The 16,729-nt window shown below is 59.0% G+C and overlaps 3 protein-coding genes across 3 annotated transcripts; 2 read left to right on the top strand and 1 right to left on the bottom strand.

Annotated features, from left to right (window-relative positions):
* Positions 1–1,669: 1,669 nt before the first annotated feature.
* BESB_003970 (cathepsin B) lies at positions 1,670–5,009 on the bottom strand (the record flags this gene model as incomplete). The annotated part of the gene is made up of 6 exons (XM_029359152.1): positions 1,670–1,812; positions 1,949–2,049; positions 2,305–2,489; positions 2,925–3,122; positions 3,574–3,695; positions 4,079–5,009. 6 exons carry the CDS (start codon positions 5,007–5,009, stop codon positions 1,670–1,672), a joined length of 1,680 nt encoding a protein of 559 aa, XP_029222065.1.
* A 2,180-nt stretch (positions 5,010–7,189) lies between these two features.
* On the top strand, positions 7,190–9,925 carry BESB_003960 (RNA polymerase II associated Paf1 complex component PAF1; the record flags this gene model as incomplete). The annotated part of the gene is made up of 4 exons (XM_029359151.1): positions 7,190–8,026; positions 8,510–8,884; positions 9,013–9,280; positions 9,609–9,925. The coding sequence occupies 4 exons, from the start codon at positions 7,190–7,192 to the stop codon at positions 9,923–9,925; spliced, it is 1,797 nt and encodes a 598-aa protein (XP_029222064.1).
* A 2,655-nt stretch (positions 9,926–12,580) lies between these two features.
* On the top strand, positions 12,581–15,383 carry BESB_003950 (uncharacterized protein; the record flags this gene model as incomplete). Its single annotated transcript, XM_029359150.1, has 4 exons — positions 12,581–13,747; positions 14,070–14,135; positions 14,406–14,571; positions 15,130–15,383. The coding sequence occupies 4 exons, from the start codon at positions 12,581–12,583 to the stop codon at positions 15,381–15,383; spliced, it is 1,653 nt and encodes a 550-aa protein (XP_029222063.1).
* Positions 15,384–16,729: the final 1,346 nt, after the last annotated feature.

Below are 16,729 nucleotides of genomic sequence, written 5' to 3'. Positions count from 1 at the left end.
AATGGTCATCTGCGCAGGAAAGCAAGTCTTGTTCTGTTCGCGTGGCTACGCGCGTCGTCCGTTGCTTCGCGCTGCTGCCTCGTTCGCAGGACAGAGTCCACGCGCTTAGAGTATGTGTTCTTTGACCCGAGTGTGAACTGGTCCTGTATCCTTTCGGCAGCATGTGCATGCCATGTTTTATTTTGTCGGTAATAGCAAAACCCAACTGTCAACGAGACGGAAAATCGTCGTTTACGCTCTCGCGCTTTTCAGCGGACCCGCCTGTCGCATCGCTTATCGTATGTGTCTACCTCGAAAACCTTCGGACAGGCGGGCAAGCGGCTGCTCACTACAGGTGTAGTTCGCTGGTAAACGCCTAGACAACGTGACTGCGAAAATGTACTCTATAGTTCAGGCTGATCTACGCTCTGACCATATCTGCAGGCACCGCAGCCCGCACATCACGCGTCACTCGTGATACCTGTGCTCCCCCGTTTCGCTCTAAAATGCCGTGGTCAAGAATATGGTACCCCATTCATCCGAATCCTGCAAGGCACTACCTCAAAACCATGCACCTACGCCGTGTCACTCATTACGCAATCCGCTGTGCCTCATGCGACTCAGTGAACGGCTCTCTGGTGACTCGTACCAACAAATGACTCTCTTCCGTATCGAACGGAATATGCTGACGAATTCGCTATTGAGGCGTGATTGTCGATGCGCATGAGCAGAGCAAAGGCGGGGTTCAGCCGCCGCAGTTGTTGCTGTCGGTTTGTTTTTGGCATGCACCGCACCACACGCGAGAATCGAAGAACTCGGTTCGTACTCCTTCGTCATCAAACCAGAAGGCGCAAGCCAAATAGGGCGCCGACCGATCAAACGACTTGTTCTTTCAACACATGCGCGACGACACGTATGAAGCGAGTCCGCCTGGGTGTGTAAAAAAGCAAAGGGTACACTGGCGGGTACATCGCTCCAAGAAACCGGCCTGGACAGTTTTGCGGCATTGACTCGCTCTTTGTCGTCGCTTGCACGCATGCGGGCCGTGTCTGAACGACATCAGTCGATGGAACTGGTTCACACCGGCGCGTTCGCAAACAGAACCGCGCTCTGTCCCCCGACTCGACGCGTCTTTCGTAACACCTCTCGTTGCGGTTTGTCCCTACTCAGGCGTATACGTCGCCACCGTAAAGGAAAAAAAACTCTACGCAAGCAACCTGCAAGCATAGTCCCTCAAGCACTTCTGGGTGTGCATCTCTTTCGGCAAGGCGACGTCAGCTGAGGAGGAATTCGACCGCAGCTGCCGCGGCTTCGCAGTGCGAGAGACACGCCGCATGAATCATGAGATTGACACTCGACCGGATTCGTGATTAAACGCACAAAAGCGCGTCTATGTGCATCGCATATATCCTCGCGTCAGTGAGTCTACAGGGGAGTAAGAAAACACTTCTGCAGATGGCTGTTCCGGTCTTCGACGCAGAGCGCCGCTGCCCCGTTTCTCTCTCCCCCCGTCCCCCCCCACACACGCGCACAGGCACCTGTTTTCTATAAGCAAGGTCCCTCACACACCTGCGTTTCTTTGTAGGCAGCAGCCTCATGCGCCGGCGACCCCACCAGGCGCCCTCACTCGACTGCCCTCCCAAGCTCCCACAAGCCAAACGCTGACTCGGTCGCGACGACCTGGAGATACCTACATCTCCTTGTCCCCAGTCGCTGCGGGGCGCGGCGCAGCGTCCTTCGGTAGCGAAGGGAGACTGGGCGCCTCGTCGGCGTTGACCGCGCCTTCAACTTCTTCCCAGGCAGCCTCCCCAGCGACCATCTCGTCGTCGATGCCTGAACGCAAAAAAGAACCAAAGACAGGCGAACGGGCCAGGCGAGCTTGGGGTGCACTAGAGAAGAGGAACTATGCCGTCGGCGCAAACCGAGAGTTCGTCACGCAGCCAGGCGGCAGTGGCGTACGCGTACTCACCTCCCTCGCCCATCTTGATTTTGAAGAGACCCTTGTCGCCCCAGTAGTCGTTCCAGCTGTTCACCGCGAGCCAGTAGTCTTCGCCGCCTTCGGTTCCCCACCTGCGCAGCACCGGACATCGAAAAAGTCGCACGCGTCGGAAATCCAATTGCTCGTCACGCTCTAGGCGCTTGGAGGGGCTTTGTGGCGGTCTCCGCGCAGACGCTTCCGAGCCTATACTGTTTACAATCATGTACCCTGACACATGCGCAGACTAGGCGTATGTCGAGCCGACCGCAAGATGCTTATTCCTCGACAGGCGCGACCGCCGAAAACACGCCCGTCCCCTCTGCGGACGACACCGTTGAGCCTCTCACCCGATGATCTTGATGGCGTGACCACCAACGGGAGAGCCTGAGACATGTTTGTAGACGCCTGCTTTGTAGTTGAGGAAGTCTTCGTACACAATGAACGCGCCCGTGACGGTGCCGTGGGCCATCATGTCGCGTTTCACGTCGTCGCGGCTTCGCAGGGAGTACGCCGAGCTCGCCTTGTGCAGATCCTGCGCCCGCAACCGCACGCACACGGGGGAGCAAGGCTCTGCACAGCATCCGCTTCTTTTTCTCTTCCGCAGCAACGCCCGACCCCCTCCGTTCCCCGCCGCGCAGAGACTTCGCGCGCCGAGTCTCGCGAATGCAGCACCCGGTCGCGCATCCATATATACATGCACGCGGCTGCTACATATATATATATATGTATCTGTGTAGTCTTCGTCTGCAGTCCGAGAAGCGAGGAACGACGCAGTCTGCAGGCTAGTCGCCCGCACAAGCTCCGCTGGCAGAGTATGTGGCTGCGGACTACACTAGAGGGTTCAAGTCTCTCGTGGCTCGTCTACACTTGATCACACATCACACCATACGGGAACGGCGCGCTCTGCGTTTGCGGCCCGCCGCTCGCGCGGCCTCCGCGGGAGGTAAGTCTCGTCTCGCTCTCACACCTGCTCGAATGGGTGGACGTTGGCGGTGTAGTTCGTCTCCTCGCAGTCTTTTCTGCACTTTGGCGTGTGGCGCGGTGCGACGCTCGCGTCACAGTCGGGAAAAGGCGCCTTCACGTGGTGCGCGCAAAACGGCACTTCATACGGCCAGCACGTCGTTCCCTTCTGCAGCGCGTCGTAGTCCCCTCCTGTCACGACGCCCTGCAGAGAGCCCGCAGCAGCGAGAAGCTCCTTCCTCAACGCAGGCAGGCGCGACGCATACCCACGCGCACGCAGAGGCAGAGAGAGATACTGGAGGACGCTGCCCTCCCCTGCCCCCTCGAATACGACTGCCGTGATACCGAAATCCAACACTATCAGCTGTCTTAAGCAGTATAGAGGGGTGGAGTCGAGCCTCAGCAACTACCGAATTCACGAGAATCGTCTGCGGCGGCTCAAACCCGGGCACCCTACGGTGTGCGTCTCGATGGACAGGCACATATGGGTACACGCCAGAATATGGCGCAGGGCAACAGCACTGTGACGCACAGTGTTGAATCGGTGACAGACCACACTCTGGTGGCTTCAGTTTGCACTGAATGGAGTTGCGTTAGCCAGTTCCCATCGTCAACTTTGCAGCTATGTCGCTCCCCCCTGATCTCTAAGCGCGTACCTTGCGTTGAAACCAGCGCCATGCCATGCCCGGCTGGCCGCCGTTGCATCCGAACGATGCGCAGTGCAGGGCGTTGCAGCAGGACGTGGTATGCTGCGGCGACAGAGGTGCGTTCGCCTTGCCTGAGAGAAGGCCACAAGCGAACACGAACCGCCGCGCCTCGGGCGATGCAGGACATCCCGCGAGACGGAGGTGCGAAAACTAACGCGCCAAAACACAGACTGGGATTCGTCATCGTCTGGCTCAGCCGCTCTCATGCGCCTAGTTGAAAACAAATGAGTGTTTCTAAGTGCGTGGATATATGCATCCGTGAGGAGCTGATACAGCAGATCGGTGCACGGCTGGGTGCCTCGTGTCTCGACATCTGCAGGGAGCAGCCCCTCAAGTGTGACAGTGTGTTGTGTGCGGCCCTTAGATGGTCTCCAGTGAAAACCACAAGTAGACGGCATATGTTCGCTCATTGAAAAGGCGACCCTTCACTCTCGCGATTACGCGCCACTGGTACCTTGGCTGCGAATGCAGAGGCGGTCGTTGAAGGCCTCGGTGCTGGCGAACGCCCAGCAGGAGCCGCAGTCGCCTTGATCTCGCACGTGCCCGACGACGTCGGTGCACGCCGGGAAGGCCTCGCGGGTGTCGAAGCTCTCTGGAATGGGGTCGGCCGCGTTTTTGAACTCGGTTTTCGGCGGAAGCGGCGTGCCTTGCGGACCCGATCCCCCTTGGACTTGTGCGTGGACGAGAAACGTCCCCATTTGTCGCTTGGCGTCCTTCATGCTCAGGTACCTAAAGCGCTGAGAAACCTCGGCAATCCACATGTCCGCGGCAGTCTCGCCGGACGACTGCATGCGCTTCGCCATCTTCTCTCTGATCAGCTGGACTGCGGCCATCGAGCTCGCGGGCCGACTCTCCCAGAAATCCTCTTCACCCGCGAGACGCAGCACCGATTCCGGTTCGCTGCCTTGGGGCGTCGCAACGTCTACCTCAGAACCGGCGTTCTCGGCAACGCTGAGTTTCAGCACGACGCGGCGCACGTTTTGCGTGACGTGGCGAGCGAAGTGCGTTTTCCAGAGCTCCATGGCCTCCTCGTCGGCCAGAAGGAGTTGAAGGAGTTTTTGCGCATCTTCCGGCTCATTCGGCAGTCGGCGGGACTGTGGCTCCGCTGTATCCTCGCCCGCGTCGGCCTGCTCAGAATGCTTAGGTGTCTGTTGCACGGAAGCGACGATGCCGTCAAAAAGGGCACCGAGCCGCTCGAGATCAGGCTGCGCGCTTGCAATATCTGCGACACTATGGTCCTCTTGAGGTTTTAAATGCACCTCCGCGGATGGAGGAGCCGGCGAACCGGTCACTCCTCGGGTGTATATACACCCAAAAAGTGCCGGAAGTACTATCGCGACTCTTAACGAGGCGCCAAAAACACGAAAATTCATTATTCCCTGCATCGTGCCTTTGTAAGCTCGGGTACCGGGACCTCAGCTCAGTTGTGTGTGTCTGCGTCGAGCAGAAAAACGTTGGTCTTTTCTATGGAAGCGAGCAATTGTCAAGCGAGTTTGGGATTGACTCGAGCTACCACCCCTCTTCCGCCGGCAAAACGACGCATGGAAATGTCCGGACGGATGTCTGTAACCGGGAGAAAAGTCAGATGACGCGCGTCAACGCGAGACAAGGGTGTGCCGAGCGCTGTGCTTCGGAATTCCCCTCCTGTTTTCTGCGGGAAGGCTGCGAGACAGCGAAGAAGCCAATTTGCCGCGACGTGTCAGCGAAAAAGAGCCAATAAAAACCGGAAGTGCGGGACGACACGTGTCGCTTCCTGTCCGGGGAAACGGAGCGAGACGGCGCCCGTCACAGTGACCCGCGTAGCCGTTTTGAGTCGCGCGGGAAAAGGCTGGCCCGGACCACTGCGGGATACCGCGCCGCGCGCCGGGTGATTCGCGGGCGAACTCGGTGTGCATTTCGGCGACAGATTTAGCCGCAGTGCTCAAGTCGGTGACATGCCACGGAATCATCTTCCCGAAACGCGCTCCTCATCAAGACTGGCCTGCGGCAACTTCGTGCCTTCTCGTGTTGGATTCGCCTCGATGCGCAGAATCCGGGAGTCAGGCCTTACGGAAGACCTTGAGTTTCGCCTCGCGCCGAGGGCATTCGAAGGCTTTCCAAACCCGCCTCGTGCGCAAGAGTGTGAGCTCACTCATGATAAGGGCTTAACTCAACTGCCGCTGAAAAATCGTGAGAAACGCCGAGGAACTCAGTTTTCCTCCTGGTCGCCTGTCCTCGTGTCTCCCTATCTGGAGGGTTCTATCTCGCACGTGACTAGTTCGCCAAACGAGCCTCTCGCTCGAGTTTCAGGGTTTCAGGAACTCTACGTGATCCACGTATGTTCGAAACGGGCTGCTCTCTCACTGGCTGCTCTCTCACGATTCAGGCGCGCGGCAGATAACAAAATTCTGCGCCACAGGCACACCGCGTGTCCACTTGTTTGGCTCATACTTCTCACTGCAAAGCCGCGGCCTCTGGCGGGCACTCTAGACGCAATCCAGCGCAGCTCTAGCTTTCTCCCGAGTCGTGCGGTCTGTAAGGGGCGTGTATGTTCACTTGAGCTGGCGATACGAGGAGAAATACACCAAAAAGCGTCATGTGCGGCAGGCGGGCGCCAAGCCTCCAGAGGCCCCCGTACATAAGGCGGCTCTCGAAACTCTGCCGAGAGGGCGGGCGGCTGCCACTGCCCAGGAGCAAATCCCCAGTCGTGACAGACAGCTCAGCGTCGACCTCCCAAGTGGAAAAAGCAGAGATTTGCAAAGTTTTTTTGTACGGGGAGAGGAGAGAGGGAGTTCTCAGTTGTCTGGCGTGTAAGACGACCTGTTGCCGTCTGTCGCGCTCCAGGCACGCTAGCGCAGCACGCGCATTCGCATGTGTCGAGTCGCTGAAACCGGCTGTGTTTGGAAATACTGGAACAGAATCACGAGGGGAACGCTCGGCAAGTGGCTGACGTGGTTCTTCGCGCCTGGAAGAGCCCGAGTTGGGCGAAGCTGACCTTTTTCCTGCAGGCCAAACAGTCCCAGCCACGGACGACCAAGCTGCCCTGCATGCACAGGTGTATGTACACGCTCTGGTAGTCGCCTTCCCGAGTTTCCTTCTTTCGACGGACCTGTGAAATAGTCGATTTCAAGTCGCTTTCCGGACTCGAGAGACCCTCGCTCTGCTCGCGCGTGTGGTGGAGGGCAGCGAGACTGCAAGGCACGCAGCGCGCGTCATCTTCGACCGATGGCGTAGCTGCGTTGAGCCTTCGCGAGACACGACAACGCGATTTTCCACAGAGAAAGATCAAGGTGCTACCTTTTCCAGGTTAAAAGACCGCAGCCGCTCTGTAAATCTCGAGACGGGGGGCTTTTCTTCTCTTCACTTCTTTGGCGTTGCTCCCCGTGCCGCTGTTGGGAACGGACGCGCTGTCTTTTTTCCTTTGTCGTTTTTCCACCGTCCATCTGTGCAGTCGTCCGACCAATCCTTTTTGTCTCTCGTCTGGACTCTCTTCTCTCTCCTATCTTCTTGCTCCTCTCTGCTCTTGCGTTCTCCGTTTCCGGGTATCTCCTCAATCGTCTGAGCCACGTGTTGAACGCGCAAGAGGATGAGGGAGGGCAGCCGCAGCGGCGGGGCGCCAAACGGCGCCTCGGGTGCAAGCGCTCCCGGGCGCAGCGGGCCTTCCGCGCGCCCGGCGTCGTTGTTTCTCCCCTCGAAGAACTTCCGCCCCACGGGGTCTCTGGCGTATCTGCAGACCAAGTCGCCGTATCTGTACGCGCCTTCCTTCCAGGTGCCGCTGCCGCGCGTCCCCCTTGCACCCAAGTTCTGCACCTACTCATTCAGCCGTGACAAAGTCTGCGGCAAGCCTTCGTCTCTCGATGCCGCCGCCGCTACGCAATCCAGCGAAAAGGCCCCGCCTCCGCGGAATGCCGCGGCGCCGTCTGCGCCTGCCGAGGAGGAGCTCGAGGACGACGCCGGCGCGAGCGTGTTCGATGTCGCGGCCTCGCTGCAGCTCCTTCAGGAGTTCGACGTAGCCGGCCTGCTCCCGAACCTCATCAACCCCAAGGGATACCCGAACCTCCTTGCGGTGCCGCCGCCACCCGTCAGCGGCGCACGGACGCCTGGTTCCCGCCCGATTTCCACGCGGCCCGCTGCCGCCTTCGCGTTCCAGCACCTGCCTCCCGAAGACCTCGCACTTGTCGCCAACGTGCTGCCTGAGCTCAAGTCGCAGCGCGCCTTGCTCGCGAAGCGCGAGATCCGAAAGGCCGACGGCGAGGGCGAGGCAGAGGACGGACGCGGCGCCGCCGCAAAGAGCAGCGGCGACGAATTCGGGAAATCCGAGGAGCGGAGTGGAGGCCTCAAGGACGAAGCTGGCGAAGGCCGCGCAGACGCCGCCTTCGGGGTGTACAGACACCCGCGCCACCCCCACCTCAGGCCGAGGAGGGTAAGGCAGCCGAGCGGCCGAGACAGACTAGGAATCCTGCCGCGTTTACCAGAAACCCGAGGAAAAAACAAAAAGACAGCCACACAATACGGCTCGCGGGGGGAGGCGGACAGGGAGAAGCCAGGGGGTGGCTGGGGGCGAGGGAGAAAGTGGTGATGCGCGGATAGAAAAACGTGCGGAAGGGAAGCTGGAGCGCCGGGCGCGCAGGAGGCAGGAGGCCCGGAGGACGCAAACAGGAAGCAGAGAGACGCGGTGGAAGCCGCGAAGCAGAGAGGCACTCCGCGAGCGTCTGGGGAGGGAGGGGCGGGGGCCGGCTGGCTCCAGGCAGGAGATGAGACAGAAAGGCTGAGAAGCCACGCAGTTGTCCGATGCTTCCCAAGGGGCAACGTAGAGCGGGCGTGTCTGTGGCGTTTTGGTTTGTGGATTAGTGTCAGTGTGTGTCGCGTGCATCGGCTTTGAACCTCTGCTTTTTGCTTTTTTTAGATTTTCTCCGTCGTCCCCCATCGGCGCCTGTGCGGCAACGACTACCTGCCTGTGGGCATCGACTTGCCGGCTGCCGAGTTGGAGGCGTTGGAGGCGGCGGGCGCCTCCACGGAAATGCCGCCTGCGCTGCTCCTTGTGAACGAAACGACGCGGACGTCGGTGTCCTACGCGTACTACACACGGGCCGCCGAGGCCGCCTCGCGGTCGCCGTCTGCACCCAAAGGCGAGGAGGGACGCGAAGGAGACGCGGGTGGCGTCAAGCGAGAAGAGAGCGAGCACGACAAGGGCGACGCCTGGCCGCAGACGAAGGGGGGTGACGGCGGCGCGCCGCTGCAGGCCAAGTACCGCTTCGCGAGAGACTACTCGTGTCCAATGGTGAGGCGAAAGGTGTCGAAATGGAGGAATTGCGAGAAAACCGCGCGTCTGCGGGCAGGCAGCCGTCAGTTTCTCCATGTGTCTTTGCTCTGTGCGTGTCTCGCTTTCCCGTTCTCTCTGCGCTGCAGCTCTCCAAGAAAAGTCCGACGGCGACTGAACACAGCTTCCTGCTGATTCTCCCAAACGCCACCGCGGACGCGGAAGCCTCGGTGGAGAGCTTCGCGTACGTGGTGCCGCTGCACTCGCAGCGCCGCATCCTCGTGAAGGCTGGAGGCAACGTGCGCCGGCCGCGGCTCACAGTCGTCGCGCGGCCGCCCACGCAGGAAGAAGAAGAGGGTCGCGAGGCGAGGCGGGCCGCCGCGTGCGGGAGAGGCCGCGGCAGAAAACGAGGCAGAGGTGAGACGCAAGGAGAGAGACGGGCGTCGCTTCCCGGCGCGCGTGCGCGGCAGGGGCACTCGTGAAAAGAGCGGCAAATGCGTCTCCGCGCGTGGCTCTCTCCCTCTCTGTCTGTAAACGGGCGAAGAGAGGCTGGCTGCGAGCCGCCCTGGGCCTTCAGGTGTGTATGTGTATAGGCAGGCTCGGTTGTCTATCTGTCTACGTGCGAGGGAGCCTTTCTTTGCGTTTGCGTATGGCGTGCTGCGTGGTGTGTTTGCAGTGCGCACTTCTGTATCGCGTGTGCGGCGGTTGCATGCGCGTTTTTCCTCTCGTTGCCTTCGCTGCTCAGAGTTCAGCGGCGAGGAGGACGCCTCGGACTCTGAGGAGCTCGAGGGCGATGAGGAGCTCGCGGGCGAGACGGAGCCCGAGGAGGCCGCGGAGGGCGACGCGGCGGAGGGACCGGAGAGCCGCAAACGGCGTCGAAAAGGCGCCGCGGCTGAGGAGGGAGACGGGGGCGCAGGCGCAGACGGGCTGTTTGACGACGAGGAGGAAGAAGAGAAGGAAGAAAGTGCGTCCTCTTCGAGCAGCGACAGCAGCAGCAGCGAAGACGAGGGCGAGGAGGAAGAAGAGGAGGACTCTTCCGAGTCCTCCAATGAAGAAGAGTAAAAGCAGACACCGGGCAAGGGAGAGGGGAACGCCAGAGCGAGTAAAAGAGCGTTCTGAAGAAGCGAGACGCTCCTCAGGTCGCTGGCCCTTCCGTCATCTACGGCCCTCGTGTGCGCGGCTCTCCCTTTTCTGCGTCTTGGAGCATTCGTGGAAAAAAGAGGCCCTCTCGATTTCGTGTTTTCTTCCGCCGTCTTGCGCTCGGCCTCGAGTTGTGCAGTGCGGATGTCTCGAAAACCGGCTCTTTTATCTTCCCGTCTGGCTGTTGGCCGCGGGCGCCGAATTGGGTCCGAACGGGCTTCCTCGTGCCTGTGTGTTACCTTTTCTCTGAAAATCTTTTCTTCGAAGAGGCCTCTAGTATCGCTCCTCAAGCCTCTCCGGCTGTGCACCCCCCCCCACCGCGCCCCATTCCCTCTCTCCCAGAGGGTCGCGCGCGCTCGGATCTCAGCAGCGACAGTCTGGTCTGGCCGCCGCGGCGAGGCTGATACAGCACCAGGCGAAGCAACGCGAGGCAGGGAACAGAAATTTCGAGCTTACTTCGCGAGTGGCGCCAGAGTCGAGTGCGTATGGGGGAAGCGAGAGACTGCTCGGGTGTGCCGCACCCATCGGGCATTCTGTAGATTGCGATCAACACAGAAGCCGGGTCTCCTTCCCTCTCTGCACAGCGCACAGCAGAGGAGCAGTGTGAAATTCCGTCACCCGAGTTGTACGGCGTGCTGCCTTTCGAAGAAGCTTCACGCCATCGAGTCCGCCTCACGGGAGAGACAAGCCTCGAAACTGAACCCTAAGCCCTAAACCAAGTCATCTACGCAGAGGCGAGTGTCGGTTGCTGCCAAGTGCGATACAGAGAATAGTTCAAAATGTTACACCAGATACATACTCTCCACCGAGCAACCCGGGTACTAAACATGGAATCGAGAAAAGAGATCTGTAGTGACTCCAGCACCCCAGAGACTCGTCCTTTCCCGTGGTCATACATAACTGAGGAAAGCATTTCGTTCGTAGATGAAGGAAACGTCGTCGGTCATTCATCGTGCAAAGCAGCCAAGTCCCGTGCGGGGTAAACTTTGACAGTCGGTTTTCTCAGCCGAGGTATGTGCCGCCCAAATTCAAATCTTTGCTCCTTCCGTGGTTTTACGTCAGCCCTCTCTGCGCTGTCGCGCTGAAGTGGAGATACGGCGGAACTGCGCAGGCAGAGAGAGAAGCAAAGAAAGTCAAGTCAAACAAATTGCGAGGAGCGCAAAAAGAGTCCACAAATGCTTCCAAATAGAGGCAGGCGACTTGAAGCAAAAACCAGAGAGTAGACGCCGAGAGGGCAAGACCGCGCTCTCGCGAGTCAGGACGTCTACGGGAGAGCGAAACCTAGATTTGTGAAACTTATATGCAACATATTCGCGGCATCGGGAACGAAAAAAACTTCGCGAGTGCAGCAAGCCAAGCGCAATGTGGCATGGCGGATTTCCTAGTCGTGCATTCTCTAGAGGATCTTTCTCGGCGTATGTCTGCGTCTCCTAGGCGTCTACCCGTCTGCGTCAGATGATCAGAATCGGTCTTGATGCCACTCACTCGTCTCGTTCATCGGCGTACTACACATCTATGCATACGTGTTTGTATATGTATTCGATGAAATGTGGCTCGTGGGTGCGCGTGTATCGGGGCTCAAGCGTGCAGCGAGTTCGCTTGCTATGGATCTGAAGGATGAGGACCTTTGCGAAGGCGCTGACTCAAGAGTGCACGAGGCAGCACACTGTCGGGTGTGCAACAGAAGAACAGCGAGCCGCCGATCGCCGCATCATCGCCCCTCCCGAAGCGCTTTCGCGCCTTTGCCTCATCCATCGTCCATCCTGATTTGTGACGAGGCGGGCGCTCGCGCAGATTCCCACTGCTACACACAATTTGCTGCCACGGAAACTGGGATATCTCTTGTTTCTGTTTGAACTTCGAAAGAGCAAGGAACGCCTTCAATGCGTCGTCAGTTGAAGTTGGGCGCCCTCCGCCCGCCGTCCTCGAGTCGTGCGTTTATTGCAACTCGCGGTCGCCGCATGCAGCCTTTTTCGCTGCATGCTCGCTCGCTCCGAAAGCGTCTTCGTCGCGCGGAAATGACGGCGGTATCATCCTGAATTGCTTTCTTTCCAGCCTTTGCAAAAGACAGCGATTCTCCGGTATGGCTGCTTCTGGTCTCCTGCTGCGCGATGTCTGTACACTAGGTCGTGCGGCCGCTCAACGTACAGCCCCATCTGCAGCGCATGTCGGACAGAAAACCGCGTGGATTGAAGCCTCGAGAAGAAGAGAAATCCTCTTTCTCTCCCTTGATTGCCTTCTCAGTCGTTTCACCAGCGCATGTTTCCGGCGCCTGTGGGAGATTCTGCCTCTGCAAGACACACACGCGGCCGAAGCGCACGCCTGAACCTCCGTGTCCTCCGCCGTCATCGCTCGTCGTGCTCGATACGTCTTCTGCGCGCGGTCGTCTCTCCTTTTCGTTCTCCGCCGTCGTTTTCCTACTCTCTCTACGTCGCGCAAGCATATTTATCCTTTTGTGTGCGCTCGTTAGCGTGCGCGACTGGTCGGTACAACGGAATTGTTTGTTCGGTCTTCGGGTCCCCTGCGCCCTTGCCTGTGCTTCTCGTTATGTCTCTGTATGCTCTTGCACACTTCAAAATGGCGTTGAGACAGGCAGCTATGCGTTGCTCAAAGCGCTCTGTGGCGCTTTCATACAGCCAGAATCGAGCTGCGGACGCGTCTTCAGCGTTCCGCTTGCGCGCCAAAGACAGCGACGCTCATCCGTCTCCTCTCGCGTCTTGTCTCGCCACGCCGCCCACGCGCGCATTCCTCGCTCCTGCGTCGTCCTCCACCTTCTCTTCGCTTGCCGGTGAGGTTGCTTCGTCTTCCCAGGCCGCGCACGCGTCATGCGGGCACAATCATCATCACCATTTTCACGGGGAGCTGTCGTCTTCTTCCGCGTCTGCTGCGCCCGCGGCGGGCTCCAGTTCGGAGGTGGCGGGGACGTCTGCGCTGGAGCAGATTCCGCTGCGAGATCCCCTGGTGAACCCGACTTTCTCCGCGCAGAAGATTCCGAAGGACTACGTAAAGAAGACGCTGATTCCGCATCTGGAGAATCAGATCACGACTGTGTCTAAGGCGCTGAACGAGCTCGAGCTCGCCAATTTGGCGACGGCGTACGCGAAGCTTCCCAAGGGCCTGCGTCACCCGGAGCTCGTGCGCGAGTTGGTAGAGCGCGTCAAGTTCCGCATGGATGGTTTCGGCGCGCAGGAGATCGTTTTGATTCTCTATCCGCTCTACTCCATGGTGGGCGCGCGAGACGGGGAGTTGTGGCGCATGTTTGCCGAGCGCGTCGAGAAGGAGTTTATCCTGAAGGAGTTGTCTGTGCTGAATCTCCTCTCGATTCTGCGCGTCTACGAGAAGCTGGAGGCCTCCTTCGGCGACGAGTTCGAGGCATTCATCGCGACACTTCAGGAGCTCCTCAAAGCGGGCATCCAGCACTACGACGCGATCGAGCTCCACGACATCCTGCTCACGATCTCCTTCCACCACAGGCAGACTAAGCGCGACCTGCAGCTCCTGCGCCTCGTGCTCGCCGAGATGGACGCGAAGATCCAGAGTCTCTCCCTGCTGAACCAACTCGCGGTGCTCCAGGCCCTCATCCGCATGAAAGTTGAGCATCGGGAACTCGCCAACCTCGTCGCCTCGCAGATCCAAGACGAACGCCAAGTCCACAATATGCCGCCGAAATTCGTCGCGCAAACCGTGTGGATCTTCGCGCGACTCGGGCGACTCTCCGACGTCGCGTGCACTGTCGGCCCTCTCGTCAGTCTGACCCACTCACACAGCCACGCAGTGACGCAGCAGTTGTTTGGGTCGCCGATGCGCGTTCGCTGGCGCCGTGACTAGGCGCTGCACAAGGCTTGGACATGCCGCTTTCGTAAATACTTGTCTGTGGGCACCACGGCGGCGGAGTCGGTGAGGACACTCAATCTGCATCGAACGTGACGCGTGCAGCGACACCTGCACAAATATATGTATATATGTGTGTGTGGACATGTGTGTGTATTTGTGGTTTTGTGTTTTGCGCGGTTCGAGAGAGCCTCAAACGGAACTGCTCCTTGGTTTTCGTTCTTTCTGTTTCCAGATGGAGCAGCACGTCAACCGTTTCTCCGTCGTCGACTTTGCGCGACTGGCGCAAGCACTTCCGGCGGTAAGTTACCAGATCCCCGCGTTCTGGGTCACTTCTCCTCGCATTGGTTTTTTCTCTGCGTTTCTTCTCGCGTCCCCTTCGCCTTTCCTCCTCCGCAATGGCATGCGGCTTCGTGCGCGTGAGCCTCTTTTCTATGTTGTTTCGTTTCCAGCGCGTCTGCCTCTGCGGCTGCTTCCTTGGGGCGCGTCCTTTCTGCTCCGTGTCGTGCGTGTCGTTCTGTTTGCTCTTCCACGTTTGTCTCTGCGTGTTTTGACTTTTCTTTCTGTCCAGGGCTCCTCCGTGCCGCTGCGCGTGTGCAAGAATCTCCAAGGTCGGCTCGCGACGATGACGACGAAGGAGTTTTGTTTCTTCGTGTGCGCCTGCGTGCGGCTGAACCTCTTACCCGACCAGGAGGGACGCATCCCGTACTTCTCCGCCTCGCAGGAAGACACCGAAGGTGAGACTATCGTCTTCCGCGTGCCTCATCTCTCTCTCAGGCGCTGAGTCTGTCGCTCAGCGCGCAAAAATATTCGCGCAATCCACTCGCGGATCTGCAGGAAGATGAGTCTGCGTACATGCACGGCGCGTCGTCCGTGCCTCGCTCTCGCAAGTTTGCCCCTCGCGCATCTCCCCACCGGGGTGTGTCGCTTGGCATGCGTGAGCAATCACGCTCGTGGGCGCATTGCGGCGTCTCTGCGGATGGGCGTCGCCTCCTTCTCTCTCTGCCAAACTCAGGGCATCGTGGCCTTTGTGCGTCCTGCGCCTCTAACGAGACTGCCCGCGAGCGGCCTCCCCTCGCGAGTATGTACCACTCTCTGACGTCTCTCCTCGTGTTTTGAGGCATCTTTGGCTGTGTGCGGCGAGTTTTGCGCGGTGCGGAAGAAGTGGCTTTTTCGTCTCCGCTGTCTTCCTTCGGTCTCGGCGTCAGACGCCTGCCTCTGTGCCGCTAGCGAGCAGCGTGCAACTCGCTCGGAGCGTGTGTGTTGTCTCCCTCGGCGCGGAGTCGCGTGTGCAGATCTTTTGTCTGGTTCCTCGGCGCTCATCGCCTCGATCGACTCGGCAGGCTTGCTGGACGAGCTCTTCTCCTTCATGGCTGCGCGCGAGAGTGAGTTTTCCAGGGAAGAGATCCGCCGCATCATCCTCGTGCTTCAGGGCTACGAAGAAGATTACGGCTACCTGCTCGAGAGGCTACCCGAGGGCTGGACGGACGTCGGCGAAAGCCTGGACTCTATGGAAGATAAGCAGGAGGGAGAAGAGAAAACCGAGTGAAGCCAGGCGCCTGCGCCAGAACGCTGCAGCGAAAGAAGCTCTCAAGAAAGAAACATACAAAGCTGAGCGCGAGGTCACACGTGGGGCGCCGCTCTGCAGGGTGTAAATCCTCCACGGGTTCGATCCTCGGATTCGATTTCTTTCTCTCTCTCTCGCGTGCATTGCAGGACTGCCGCACCTCTTGGCTTTTCCACTTTGGTCTCTAGAGAGATGCGGGAGAGCGGGCTCCCCTCGTGCTTCGCCTTGTCGCTACGTCTTTCGCCTTTTCTCTTTTCTGGAGTGCGAGGGTATGCGTGAACGCGTGGATTTTCTGCCTTTCTTCCATGCTGCGTGGCACGATTGTTTTCTCCCCGCAGTGACGTCCCATGCTTCTGCGCCGCAGGTGTGCGCTCATTGAGAAACGCGGAGAAATCGCTTCGTGAGCAAATCTGGGATCGCGGTGTGTCGCAAGCTGCTTGCCTCGTGTTCGCTTCCTCCACTTTTTCGCTGTGCGGCTTCCGCGGTATTTCTCCGCCGGGGTTGACGTTCATGTCTCGCTTTTTCTCTCGAGGTATTTCCGCTGCCTCGAGATGTGCCTCTCGAACGCTGCCGGAAGATGCTTCTTGCGCGTTCTGGCTTTACGTTTGCTTCGCACGGCAACGAAATTCCGTGTTTTTTCGCGTGCGACTCTGCGACGTGAGTCTCCCTTCCGCATCGCGTCGCGACCCCCGCAAACTGAGTCACCCTGGTGTACATACACTGTCGACTAGGTGCATGGATCTCCGTTTAGCAACTGGGCATGCGCTCAATGGATCATAAATCAAGAGTCCATGGCGCCCAGCTGGGGCAGCCCAATCTCTCGAGTCTGGGAACTCTGCCTGCGGGCGCGCGCACGTGCCGAGGCGGCAAGAGAGAGACCGAGTGTATGTACACCTCGCTGAACACCGGTCTGGAGAAGACGCCAGTGCGGCGAGACTCAAGTGTCGCCAGTCCGCGTGAAGCCGCTGCAAGGGATTTTTGATTCGCGAGGTGTTGCAGAGCAAATGGAGATGACTCGCAAGTGAAATGCCTTCTCCACGACGAAACTTGCAATTTACGCTTTGAGGAGAACCGCTCGTTCAGGCGAGGAGGGTCGCCACTTCTGTAAACACCTCAGTCAGCTCACGATTGACAGGTTTCGGCGTTCTTCGACTGGCTTCAAAATGAAAAGCCGTATGGAACTGAATTCGCGACTCAGGGAGGCGCACGACTTTCCGCAAGGAAAAGGCCAACTGCACACGAAAGAAAATCGGTTTCTGGCGCACGCGCGGGTTCTGTCTCTGTGTCGTGCCAATTTTTGAGCATTCAGCGAATCAGCTGTATTCAAG

This window comes from Besnoitia besnoiti, chromosome I (assembly GCF_002563875.1).
Source record: "Besnoitia besnoiti strain Bb-Ger1 chromosome I, whole genome shotgun sequence".
NCBI classification, from domain to species: domain Eukaryota; phylum Apicomplexa; class Conoidasida; order Eucoccidiorida; family Sarcocystidae; genus Besnoitia; species Besnoitia besnoiti.
Note: the sequence above shows the minus strand (reverse complement) of the source record. Positions and strands in the feature narration are given on the sequence as shown.